The following is a 13,724-nucleotide window of genomic DNA, read 5'->3' as shown; positions in this document are numbered from 1 at the left end:
TGTCCTGGTGTACAGCTTCAGCTCGGATGTGTTCGTGCATCATCGGTCTGCCCGAAGACGCCATTTCGTCTCAGTGGCAGTCCTTTGTTTACTTTTACAAGTCAAGTGTCTATCACTGTTTTTTTATTGTGTGTTTAAGTGCAGTTACAGTAGGTGTAAATGAGTGCTAAACGCAAACGTGTCGTTGTGTCCTTAGAGACTAAACTAAATGCGATTCGTCGTCTGGACAATGGTGAGTCAATAAGAACAGTCGCTAAAGACTTGGGTGTTGGTGAGGTTACCGTCGGAGAGATTGGAGGAGGAAGAGGGCTGAGTTAGAAAAATGGGGTGCTCAGAGCTTAAATTCCAATTGCAATTCAGAGAGAAAAACGTTTAAAAAGTGTGAGTATGAAAAAAACTTCCGAGGCTTTATTCTTATGGTTTTCGGAAATGAGAGCAAGGGGAAGTCCAATAAGTGGGCCTATTTTGCAGGCAAAAGCGCTAGATTTCCATAAATCTTTTGGCGATGGCGATGAACCTTTTACCGCTAGTTCCGGGTGGTTAATGCGATGGAAGAAACCGTTATGGAGTGCGGGCGGCAACTTAATATATCTGGGGAAAAACTTTCAGGTAATGAAACTGATGTGACAGTTTTTGAAGAAAAAATAAGAAAATTTGATTTTGAGTGAGGGTCTTACATCCGATCAAATATTCAACTGTGATGAGACAGGCCTTAACTTCAGAATGTTGCCCTCAAAAACTTTAGCCAGTCAGCAGGAAACATCAGCTCCTGGGTATAAGAAATCTAAAAGATCGAGTTACAGTTTTAGGATGTGCCAATGCTGCAGGAAGTTTGAAACTCAAACCAGTTGTAATAGGCAAGTATAAAAAGCCACGTGCTTTTAAAAATACTAATGTGGACACATTTCCCAGCACATACACAAACCAGAAAAACGCATGGATGGACTCGCGGATTTTCAAACAATGGTTTTTTTTGAGGAATTTCGTTCCAGTCGTTGAAGCTTTCTTGGAGAAACAAAAAACTCCTCGCAAGGCCCTTCTTATTCTTGACAACGCTTCGTCCCATCCAGATGCTGATGAGCTAGTCAGCGATGGCATTAGAGCCTTATTTTTGCCTCCAAACGTTACTGCCCTCATCCAGCCTCTAGACCAGGGAGTTCTAGAAACTTTTTAAGCGAAAACTACAAAAAGAGGCTGCTTAGAAATCTACTGGAGAAGCTAGAGGACGGGCTGGGTGTCACTGATGCTCTCAAGTTAATCACAATGAAAGATGTTGTCTACTGGGTGTCAGAAGCTTGGGATAAACGTTAGGGAGGACACTATAAGAAGGTCATGGCGCAAAACTTTTCGGAATTGAAAAGGCAAGCCGCCAAGAGGACAGCTGCTCCTGAAAACCAGCCAAGAGCATGTCCTCCTGAAAATGAAGAGCTTGTGAATCTTTGTAACCACCTTCCAGTGGCCTGAAGCCCATCAGTGCAGAGGGACATCAGTGAATGGATCAATGGAGATGAGGATCAGGCCCTAACTGATGACGTGATTATCCAGATGCTCAACCAACCAGAAGATGATGACAAGTAAGTTTTTGATTTTTTATTTATGCAAAATTTTAACATAAAAACATAATCCAACATCATTTTTTTAACACAACTACAGTATATTTGTTACACTTTAGTTAAATGTTGCCCATTCATCAATCCAAAACTAAATTTCATACCAATTCCAACTGCTGCCTTTTGATTGCGTTACGGTTACGTAAAACAAAAGTTTTTTTTACAGCGATGAAACCTGATGGGGCGACTGAGAAAATATCACATACAGAAGGTCTAAGAACGATCGAGGGAGCACTGGCATACATTGAACAACAAGAAACCGCAACAACAAACGATTTAGTTTGGCTGCGACGCTGGCGCAACAGGGCGGCTAGCCTAAGATCCTCTAATCTAAGTCAAAAAACAATAACTGATTTCTTTGGGAAAAAAGATTAGCTTACTTTGTTTATTTTTGTACAATGTACAGTAAATTAATTTTCATTTCTTTGATTTAATTTTGTAAACAGGAATACTGTACTGTAACTAAAACTTCTGTACATTGTGTAGCCTATATCATACGTATTCAGTTGTGCAATAAATTGAGTGTTATATTAAAAACAGTGTTTAGTATTGTGAGTGTTACCGTTTCCTCTCATGTTTTATTGCGTACTAATAAACATTTCTTGTACTAATAAACTAAACAAACAGTTCAGTTTAATAACTTTTGTTCATGTTTTAGTATATCTTGAGCTATTTTTAGCCCCGGTAACGATTTTTAGGTTACGTTCCGTGTTATCCGAGGTTCGCCGTATCCGAGGTACCCTCGGGTCCCAATTACCTCGGTTAACCGAGGTTCTACTGTAATAGTTAAATATTTTTATAAGCTTTAAGTGTTTTGATACTATTTGGAACAGTAGTATTGATATTAATCTATAGTATTTCTTTGACATGGGAAATACCAGCTGTTCTGATAATCAGTCTGAATTATAACAATGACTGTGCTGATTAGGTTTATATTTGTCTTGTGTATTCTATTACAGGAGAATATTTTGTATGCATTACTAATGTTTGAATTGTAAAATGAATAAAAAATAGTGGCATACTTAACCAGTTAATGAAAATACTAAATGGAACTGAATTCAATTTTGTGGACAGTGATGAATTTATTTATAATATCAGATGAATTAAATGTAGATTCTGGTTTAGTGAAGATTATCATGAGATGTAGTGTGTGATGAGGAACATATTAAGCCCTTTATGGCTTTGCCGAGTCAATTGGTTGCTCACTTATGACTAAAAAATGGCCGGTAATGAGTTAAATTTGCTGTGAATCAACGAGCTGTTTTATTTTAATCTGTGACAGGTGGCAATTTGACTAGTGGAGAAGCAGCAAAATAAATAACTGTACGTAGTTTACTGTTGTGTCGCTAGATGGTATGGTCCTCCTGAATGGTTTATGAAGCATAACTTGTGCTAAGAATCACATTATCAGTGCAGTGATTGCAATGTAAGTTTGAGAGCAGCTCCATATTACAATTTTTCCATTAAAAACTACTAAAATATTCTACTGTAACTGAGTTTACTGGACAATTCGGAATAAGACATGTCACGAGGGAGATCTTCAAGAACTGGATCATCTTCTAATTAACATTCTGATGTTACGAAGCTAACTGCACAGTATAGGGACAAGGTTTATGTCACAAGGGAGATCTCCCAGAGCTGTATTTTCTAGAGAACATGCTCTTCTACAGCATTATTGGATATCTTCTAATTAACATTCTGCTGTTAAAAAGCTAACTGCACAATGTAGGGACAAGGTTTATGTCACAAGGGAGATCTCTCAGAGCTGTATTTTCTAGAGAACATGCTCTTCTACAGCATTATTGGATATCTTCTAATTAACATTCTGCTGTTAAAAAGCTAACTGCACAATGTAGGGACAAGGTTTATGTCACAAGGGAGATCTCTCAGAGCTGTATTTTCTAGAGAACATGCTCTTCTACAGCATTATTGGATATCTTCTAATTAACATTCTGCTGTTACAAAGCTAACTGCACAATGTAGGGACAAGGTTTATGTCACAAGGGAGATCTCCCAGAGCTGTATTTTTTAGAGAATATGCTCTTCTATAGCATTAATGGATATCTTCTAATGAATATTCTGCTGTTACAGAGCTAACTGGACAATAAGGGACAAGACTTATGTCACGAGGGAGAACTCCAAGAGCTGGATTGTCTTGTAATCAATATTCTGCTGTTACAGAGCTAACTGGACAATAAGGGACAAGACTTATGTCATGAGGGAGAACTCCAAGAGCTGGATTGTCTTGTAATCAATATTCTGCTGTTACAGAGCTAACTGGACAATAAGGGACAAGACTTATGTCATGAGGGAGAACTCCAAGAGCTGGATTGTCTTGTAATCAATATTCTGCTGTTACAGAGCTAACTGGACAATAAGGGACAAGACTTATGTCATGAGGGAGAACTCCAAGAGCTGGATTGTCTTGTAATCAATATTCTGCTGTTACAGAGCTAACTGGACAATAAGGGACAAGACTTATGTCATGAGGGAGAACTCCAAGAGCTGGATTGTCTTGTAATCAATATTCTGCTGTTACAGAGCTAACTGGACAATAAGGGACAAGACTTATGTCATGAGGGAGAACTCCAAGAGCTGGATTGTCTTGTAATCAATATTCAGCTGTTACAGAGCTTACTGGATAATAAGGGATGGGGCTTATGTCACGAGGGAGAACTCCAAGAGCTGGATTGTCTTGTAATCAATATTCTCCTGTTACAGAGCTTACTGGATAATAAGGGACGGGGCTTATGTCACGAGAGAGAACTCCAAGAGCTGGATTGTCTTGTAATCAATATTCTCCTGTTACAGAGCTTACTGGATAATAAGGGACGGGGCTTATGTCACGAGGGTGATCTCCAGGAGCTGGATCCTCTAGAGAACACTCCTTTGCATAGGGTTCATGCATACCTGTTGACTGATATCTTGCTTATTGCCACTTGGATTTCAAATAGGTAAACAAATTAAAGTTATTTTTATTTCTTATTTTCATACAAATGTTTTGTGAATTATGTAATGTGGAAACTTATGGATTCTCATTTGTACCTGTTGCAAATCCTTCAGATTTATCAGGAGTTGTTAAATAAATAACTAATGTTTGTTCATATTATGTTTCGATCAATTAATATTCACAAACCACTATATATATATATATATATATACATAACTTAAGTAAAGTGTAGTGTTTGTGTATAAATAATATTTGACTACAAGTTCAAACACCCTATTTCTATGATTGTGCATCGCTGTAGGTATGTGTGCTGCCTCTATGAACGAACGGATGATAGCTGCTTGACACTGAATTAACAGACAATGTGAACCTTTATGAGAGTACTTACTTTATGTAACTGTATATAAAAATATTCTCAACAAGAAGAGAATATTGTAGACGTGACTCACTTTTTACTATGAGGTTTGAAAATGTATAAATAATGTTATTAATCCTGGAATTGGCAAACGCCCGTTATCGGGCTTTTTAGTCGCATCCTAGATGGCAGCACCCGATATCGGGCGTTTTAACATGTCTTTTATTTCTCAATATTACGTACTTAAAACACGATCAAAGAGTATCGGTATTGATACCAATCGAAAGAGGAAGGTTCAATTTATGTAAATAATACACTAATAAATAATTATATCGTTTCGTTACACGTCCATACGTTTTATAATCTCTGAACTGTTTGTTTACATTCTCCCTCGTACCGCGCTAGTTGCGCGCGCAGCGATGAGTCAACTGGTTCATTCGGCTATTGTTATTTTGTCAACTGCATGGTGTTCTGTCTGGTTTATTGTTTTTTGAGTTCGTTGTAATGATGGTTGTGTATATGACACAATAATAGTAAGTTTTTTGTGCGTATTTATGTAATGGATCGTAATTTCCGCGATCGTTCAAGTAACATTCGAGAACTAGTTGTACATGAAATAAGCAACGATGAGGATTCCGATTTAGACATTCAATCAGAACATAATAAAAAATAGAAAATTAATATGAACTAATAGTTACAAGATTGTACAAATCCAAGTAAGCTTTGAAGTTCTTACTTTTGTTGGTAAGTAGCACTTTCGAATGTCAGTTTATGATTTTTGTATCGTTTACCACATGTAAAAATAAATACCTTATAAACTACTTGTTGTTTTATTTTTACTTAGAATTAAATGCTCTTTCTTTTTTATATTTTGGATTTTGCATATAACTAACAACAACAATTTTATAAATCAAAAACTTTGAACTAACTTTTCTTTTTTCATACAAAAATGTTTTTTCATGATGAGGTAGAGTAAGGATATTCTTTTTTGTTTTAATTATATTATGTGAAAAATGTTCCTTGAACAATGCTGAATAAAAAAATATATAATATGACATAGGTACTTTATAGTAAACATGTAATAATAAAATAAATATAAGGCAATGTATGAAGTACTAAAAACACTCCGCCATTGAGAGAAATATGACCGCCAGTTCCAGGGTTAACAATACATATAATAAGTATCATAAATACACTTACAAATTTTTCAAGTAAAATGACATTCTGGAAGCTCAAAGAACATGTCAAAGGATCATGATGTGTACTTATTAGAATGTAGGCAGTTCCTTGAATCTATGCAAATCTCTTTGAAGTAGCCTATCATATTTGGTGTAATTTTTGTGTTCTTGGCCAGTTTCAAAATATTTGAATATAAAAATATAACAATTAAATATTTTATAAGATTTTTCTTGTCAGTCCTAATAATTATTATAAATTGGAAAGAGGCTTGGTTTGTTTCGCTTTAATTTCATGTGTAAACTATTCAAATGATAGTAATTAAATTTTACATTGACATTCTTAGTCTCTGGTATGAATTTAGACGTATTCTTATTTCAAAAATCCCTCCGGGCTACACCCCACTAGTCTTTAAAGTAACACAAAATTCCATTTTGATCTTTAAAGTTGCGAAATAGTAATTGAAGAGCTTGTTAAATTTAATCAACTGTTCTCTGTAAATATTATTTTGTAACAGCACAGCCATATTTTTAATTCATTTAACCACTATTTTAAATTTGTTTACATTTATAGTCTGTAATTTCTCTAACGAGTATCCATTCATTTTCATGCCATTTTTAGATTTCAGCGATTAGGTAAGTACTCATTTACCTTAGAAAATGTTCTAAAAATAAGTTGATCATAATTTTACTCCAATGACTCCCTTTGAAGCAGTCGGGAAGAACTGTGCTAGTTGAAAGTTTGCTGGTGTTATTTTGAACTAATGTACCAATTCCAGATCTAAATGTTCTACAATATTTTTTAGTTTATATATAAACAGACATGTAATTAGTGCCATTTTTAATGTACTTTTAACTGTACATTGTTAGGAAAGATTTAGTATTAGATATAAAAAACAAAGTTACTATCTAACTTTTACTATAAATTTAAAGACTGTTTTAAAACCCATCTTTATACTCTTTTTAACGCATTTTCTTCATTGGACAAGAAGTAAACTTAACATTGGCATTGGAAGTATAATTCACTCAATTCAACAGTGCTCATACATATGCAAAGCCTATGAATTTGTGTGTGAAGCTACAGGTAACTGCTTGCTGTTAAAAATAATTCTTAGTTTTAATATATTTTGAGTAAGTTTGTGAATGGACACCCTCTTATACTGGATAAAGTTTAAACCACCAAGTTAAAAGTACTTTCAACATGGTTCATATACATGTTACATCATTCTCCAGAAAATATTTTTTATTAATTCTATAACAAACATATAGAAAACCTAAACTAAAGTTAAGTTAACTCCTCACAAGAACAATCCTCTTTAATATCTGACAAAGTTCTTAACCTAATTGATAAAGTTCTGTCAATTAGAATTGAGTTATATGTGGTAATCGGCATTATAATGTCTATCTGACACACATGTGATTTAACAGTTCATATAGTACATAAACACTACCACCACTATTTATATACCATTTTAAACAGAAAGAATTGCTGATTTCAATTGTGAAATTTGTTTCACTGTTTTGGCAACAGTGGTGTGACAGTGACGTCATAAAACTTGCCAGAAAAACAGTCTTCATTTAGTAATTTTGAAAATTAGTGATATATTATGGATATGCTTTATTATGTTAGTTTATAGCTTGTTATAGCTTATAGACTATACTATGATAAATTTTGGTATATTTTGGAAATATTTTATGTACAAACTAAATATTTTTTTTGTTAATTTTTGAAAATAATCATGCCCATGATAATAAATTTAGATACGTCGCACCACTTTTCAAAAATAAAATATGTAGAAATGAGTTATTAATTAATTTACTGTTTTGTAGTACAACAATTCTCTAAATTTAGGTATATTTTGGAAACATTTAGTGTAAGAATTATATTTGTTGTAAATGTTTTTAATAACACTGTACCCTCAACTGTAATAACAAGTGTACCCTCTCATGTACTTTTATTTGTGGTTTTTACAATTTACATAATTTTTCTTCAATATAACCTGGGATACCATTATAGTTCTAGTTTATGAAAATAGATAAAATGAATAAGTTGGCTATCTCAGATTCCAACATTTATAATTTTATCATACTTTACCAGGTTATGGTTTATGCATAATGTTTGTTAATACATCATAATTATCTCCACATTTTCCTGAAAAAAATAATACAGGTTTATAGTCAAAATTTTACAAAATGTTTAATGTATGAATACAAAACACTAAAAATGGCCTGATATCTTGGAAAAAACTGCCGGTTTGAGAGTTAAATATAAATACTCTTATTATTAATTGTCATTAATACGAAATTTTAATCAAATCCAATTTTTTATATTTAATCTAATAATATTTAAATTAACTGGAATTAAATTTGTTGTCTTTTAACTTTTGAGTCATCTTTTTCATGGAATGGAGTTCGAGAAATTTATTTGAGATGAGAAAGATATGTCATTGGGCAGAAGTTGCAATAATGTAATCAAAAATATTTGAAGCATTTTCATTTGTAACAAAAACTCATGCTTTACTGGACTAAATAAAGTAAATACATGATTTTAGTTAGTTTCCTGCCAAAGTTAGTAAACATTAAATAAAATTAAGTGTAAATAGGGATTTTTAGTACTTTCCATACATATTTATGAACTGAAAATGTTTTAAATTGTATGTAGCCTCCTAGAGAGTTCCTAATTTAACATTTTCACTAAAATATATGATTCTTTTTTATCTCGGATGAAAGTCAAATTGCTAAAGAATTCCTCTTGGTTGATATTAAATTCTCCACAACTTTGTATGTTAAACACCAACAGTTATAGGAACTTAATAAGAAAGAATTAGATACCCCATTTATAGAATTAAATTTGTAAATTAACAAATGAAAGTTTTATAGTTTAACTTGTTATCTTATTCAGAAAATATAATGCAAAAATGACTATATGAGGTTGTAAGCGGTGATATTAACTTTAATTTTGAGAAATTATATTAATAAACTATACATTTATCAATTTGAATGAATTCATGGTCCTCTTTAAAACATCTGTAAACTTGTAACCTTGATTGTAGTTTTACTTTTATCAGTCAGTTATCCCCCTTAGTAAGTAAATTAGGCTTCAGATAAAGGAACATTGTGTATCTGTAGAGTCTAACTGTATGATCAACACTAGTAACCCCGCAACAAACTCGGGAGCGCCCTACATACCTCCAGCAGTAATCCTGATAGTCGTGTGGGAAACACTATTGAATATTAATGCAATCTAGCGGAATAAATAAGAAACAGTTTCAAGTAGTTTTTGTCATTCCCACTAGATCACAGTTGTTCTTTTATTTATTTCTTTAAGATCCAATCGACGATATTCAGGCCATATGACTGTATTCAATCAGTTGTTCCAAGTTATCAGCTGATTATATTTCTGTTTGTATTGAATACAGATTGTAACCTCTCTTTTATGTTACCGGTTTCCCTGATTTTAAACGTTTTGTTGTGTTTACCGTGAGTAAATGAACTATAATTACTGTTTGTGTAATTACTGTTTACGTAATATGGCATGAGAAAAACTTTCAGACGAATTTTTGGCTAAGATGCTTCCCTTAGACTTACTGCTCGGAATTTCTCCCGCTACCATCCTGCTATAAATAAGAAGGATAAGCCAAATAGAGCATGCCACGTGTGCAGATAGATCAGCTAGCAGCGGTGCTGGGACAGCATCTGCCGGGATTGCAACGTTCCGCTTTGTGTGTCCGACTGTTTTCTATACTTTTATACCATCAAAGATTTGTGAGGAGATTTATGTAATGTTATGAAGTTGTACCTATCGTGTACAATAGTATGTTTATGAGAAAATACTGAATATTTTATCTTATTCTCATATTTTGTAAATATAATAACTTATGTGCACAATTAAATTAATTTCTGTATAAATCCAAAATAAAACTTCAAAAACGTTTAATTGAGTGTTTTTTTTTATATAATACATCTACTGCAGTAAACCTAAATCACCTAAAAAAGACAAAATTAACAAACTCACTTTTTAGGGCACTCTTACTAAGAAAAAACCTACCAGTCAAATGGTTAATTAGATTACAGATCCAGGAACATTATGTTTTTGTTGAATATAACACATAACACTGTCTTTTAAAATACTCTACACTTCTTAAATTTTCTTTATGAATTTTCTTTAGTTATGCTAAAAATACTCTAACCAAGTTATTTGGTTTCAGGAAAGGTCCAGCAAAGTATAAGTTTCAAGCTCAGTATGAGTTGGACAGTCTAGCAGTTGTTAATGTAAGAGACTTGGGTAATGTGAGGCATGCTTTCAAGCTGCTTGCCTTTCCAGACTCCAGAGTGTTCCAGTGCACCAGTAACAGTGCCAAAGTAAGCATATCATCCATTTTAAGTAAAGTAAAATAACTCATATCATTCCTTGCAATACTCTACAAAATAGAGTAAAAATGTTTCCGGAATCATCTCTTTAGTGTTTCATACTAAAATATTTATGGCACTCGTAGTTAGCATTTTTGTAAATCCTCTCCGTACACTTTCTTTAACATCTTGGGAGCTTCAGATGGTAATTTATGTAGCAAAAGAAAGGAATTTGATTTTAGCACTCTGCTTGGAACACCTTATTTAAAAATCTAACATGTTTATAGAAACTTTTGTCTTTGATGACACTAACAGAAAGATTACCAGATATATTGGTGCTTTCAGCAGTATGCTGTGAACTAAGGTTCTTCCTCCAGTATTTAGTTTCAGCTTCTACATATGAATCAATACATAACGTCAACCCCTACTTTTATCTGACACTAGAAACACTACTTCTGACACACTGACAATTCTTGCTGCTCCCAGTATGTGGGTGGTAACCACGAGTACCTAAGATGAGCATGTTACTTCCGAAACGCCCCTTCTTTGGGATGTTAATTTTATGACCTTTCAAAATAAGATTCATCCTTTTTCTATTGCAAATTTGAGTAAAACGAAATATAGACGTTACTTGATCATCAGTTCTAAAATATAAAAATGCTGAATTGAGTACTGTAATGTTTAGCAATAAATATAATATTTAAAGACTGTTTGTAAGATCAATAAATCTTTACAGTGTTATTTGTTTGGCACTAGTAAGTTTTAATATCTTATGATGAACTGTGGACAGTTTAGACTTTTGAATAAACATCTTATTGTCACTGTATAATTTATGTTAATAAAGTTAAGCTAGTTTTTTAATTTTATACCTAATTTGAAGTTAAAACTTGCCAATGCTTTATTTAAAACACCCTTTTATTTTGAATCTGTGCTTGTGTTTTCATTTTAAAATTATTAACTCTGGAAGATAATTTATAGTAATATCTTAATGATTATTTGTTACCTACCTTTTGTCTTATTAACCCTCAAAGTGCTATAATAACATTGTGCAATATACATGAACCACTTTAAAGTGGTACCATTGTACTGTGTGATGTTTTCTTTTCATTGTGTTACAGACAAACTGTGTTCAGTTAGTGATGGATATATCTAGAATTTTCAAATCTCAAAATCAATTACCAATTCTTGACTATTGAGTCGTAATAGCTTTTTTTAACCTAAGCATGGATTTAATAAAAATTTTCATCAATCCAATTTGTATGTCATTGTCTGATAATATAAAACATAAAAGCCAGTCTAATATTAAGGGATTTGTAGATATTCAGAAAAATAGCTATATTTTAAAAACAATGTTGTATCCTAATCTGCTATTTTAATTTGATAGATTATAATATGATAATTGGATAGTTTATTGAAAGAATTTCCAGAATAACTGCAAAAAAAGTATGGTTATACATTTGTATCACTTATTAAACATATTTTTTGTTGGAAAAAAACTATTATAGTGTTGATGAGTATTTGATGGATCCTGAATTTTAAAATTGTGTTTTAACATAGATTACATTAAATTTGTTACGCTGTCTTGACCTCTTATATATATGTTTATGTTTATATGTATATGTGAATGGTGATGTGCATATATATGAATGTATATGTGTATGCATTAACTTATGACAATGTTACCTGTTTCTATAGCAATGCTATGTATAAACGTTGATGTAAAAATAAAGACTGATTCTGATTCTTTAAACTTACAATGTTTGAAAAATTTGGAACCACACCTCGTCATGATACAAAAATATAAAAATAATATATTTAATAAAAGAAATATTTATACAACTACAAAAATATTGTGAAGTGCACAAACCTTGCTGTTGACATCTGTGCATACACACAGCAGAAGCGTGGAATTGCAGAAACATAAACATAGAGAATAGAAACTATAAGCCGAATATTATTTCCAAAAGCACAATAGTTTATTTATTAACCCTACAACTGGTGATCATTTCATCCTGTATTGTTAGGCTGTTTTAAAGCTTCACACAAGGTTTTTTTAATATATTAAAAATATAATTTGGTAATATATATAATATTGCTAAAATATATATATTTATTTATATATAAATGGATCTTTTTGTTTGTTCATAATTAAACAAAGAATAATATTTGCATTTAACCCTTTGAGTGCCACGCGATGTGGCGGAGGTCGTGCAGCCAGTGCCAGTCATTTGTGACAGGCCATTCCCCTCAGTGCCAAGCACTATTTTTATGTTACTGCAGTATTTTACTAAAAATTAACACCTTCCTTAAATATTAACATAATGGGACACTTTTTGCTTTATTATTTAGGGCAAGATACGGGCTACAAATTGGTATATATACATTTTGACCATAAATAAAAAAAATATATTTATATATGTATAAGCAAAAATAAAAAAAAACCAAAAAAACACATTTTTTTTGTTTACGATACAAAAAGTATTTATTTATTTTTGTTTTATGAGTTTTATGTGCCAATTTTATGTTCCCCATGTTAGTTGGAATACATGTACCAAGTTTCATAAAAATACATTTATATATAACTGAGTTTTGAATTTTTTTTATATATTGCTGCAAAATGCTGAAAACCTGCCCCAGCATGCACGCTTACTCTTGTTCATGTAAAATATATTTTACTAGTTTTAAGAAATTAAATCAAGGTAGATTACACAACTGTTATTTATTTATTATGAACAGACATAAATTAATTACTTTGGGCTTATTTCATTAGGCCTATTATACTAAATTTTTCAGATGAAATAACTGAGTGAGTGTTTTTATCATAAGAATAGATTAATGTATTTTCGCGGTCAGATTCCGTTATATTCCCCCAACGCTTAAACTTTTTTCAATGAACTTAGAACGTTATAAAACGATGTAGTTGAGTAACAGAACTAACATTCCATCAATCAACAAGCATTTCCAGGTATTGCGATCGGTACTGTTGTCGCTGTTATCTTATCTTACTCGAGAATCCCGATTACGGCAGGCCGCGCGGCATCACATGATTATTTAAGTTTAGGTTAGTTTAGTTAAATTAGCGTTGAGGGCATAATGTTAGTTTTGTTACTCAACTACATGGTGTTATAACGTTCTAAGTTCATTGAAAAAAAGTTTAAGCGTTGGGGCATATAACAGAATCTGACATATTTTCGCTTAAGGGCGATCTGTTCCTTTTACTCATTTCGGCAAACTATACTTTATTCAATAATGAAATTGAACTGAAGTAATATAAGTAGGAAACT

At 32.3% G+C, this 13,724-nt stretch overlaps 1 protein-coding gene across 2 annotated transcripts in view; it reads left to right on the top strand.

The window, feature by feature from the left end:
* The window catches only part of LOC124360416 (exocyst complex component 8), a 45,004-nt gene that overhangs the window by 8,896 nt on the left and 22,384 nt on the right, over positions 1 to 13,724 (top strand). For both annotated transcript variants that reach the window (XM_046814033.1, XM_046814032.1), the window contains exons 5-6: positions 4,422 to 4,564; positions 10,299 to 10,452. In XM_046814033.1, coding sequence (XP_046669989.1) covers positions 4,422 to 4,564; positions 10,299 to 10,452 — 297 coding nt within the window. The remainder of the gene's footprint in view (positions 1 to 4,421; positions 4,565 to 10,298; positions 10,453 to 13,724) is intronic.

Source organism: Homalodisca vitripennis, chromosome 4 (assembly GCF_021130785.1).
Source record: "Homalodisca vitripennis isolate AUS2020 chromosome 4, UT_GWSS_2.1, whole genome shotgun sequence".
NCBI lineage: Eukaryota > Metazoa > Arthropoda > Insecta > Hemiptera > Cicadellidae > Homalodisca > Homalodisca vitripennis.
This window is presented reverse-complemented; position numbering and strand designations above follow the sequence as displayed.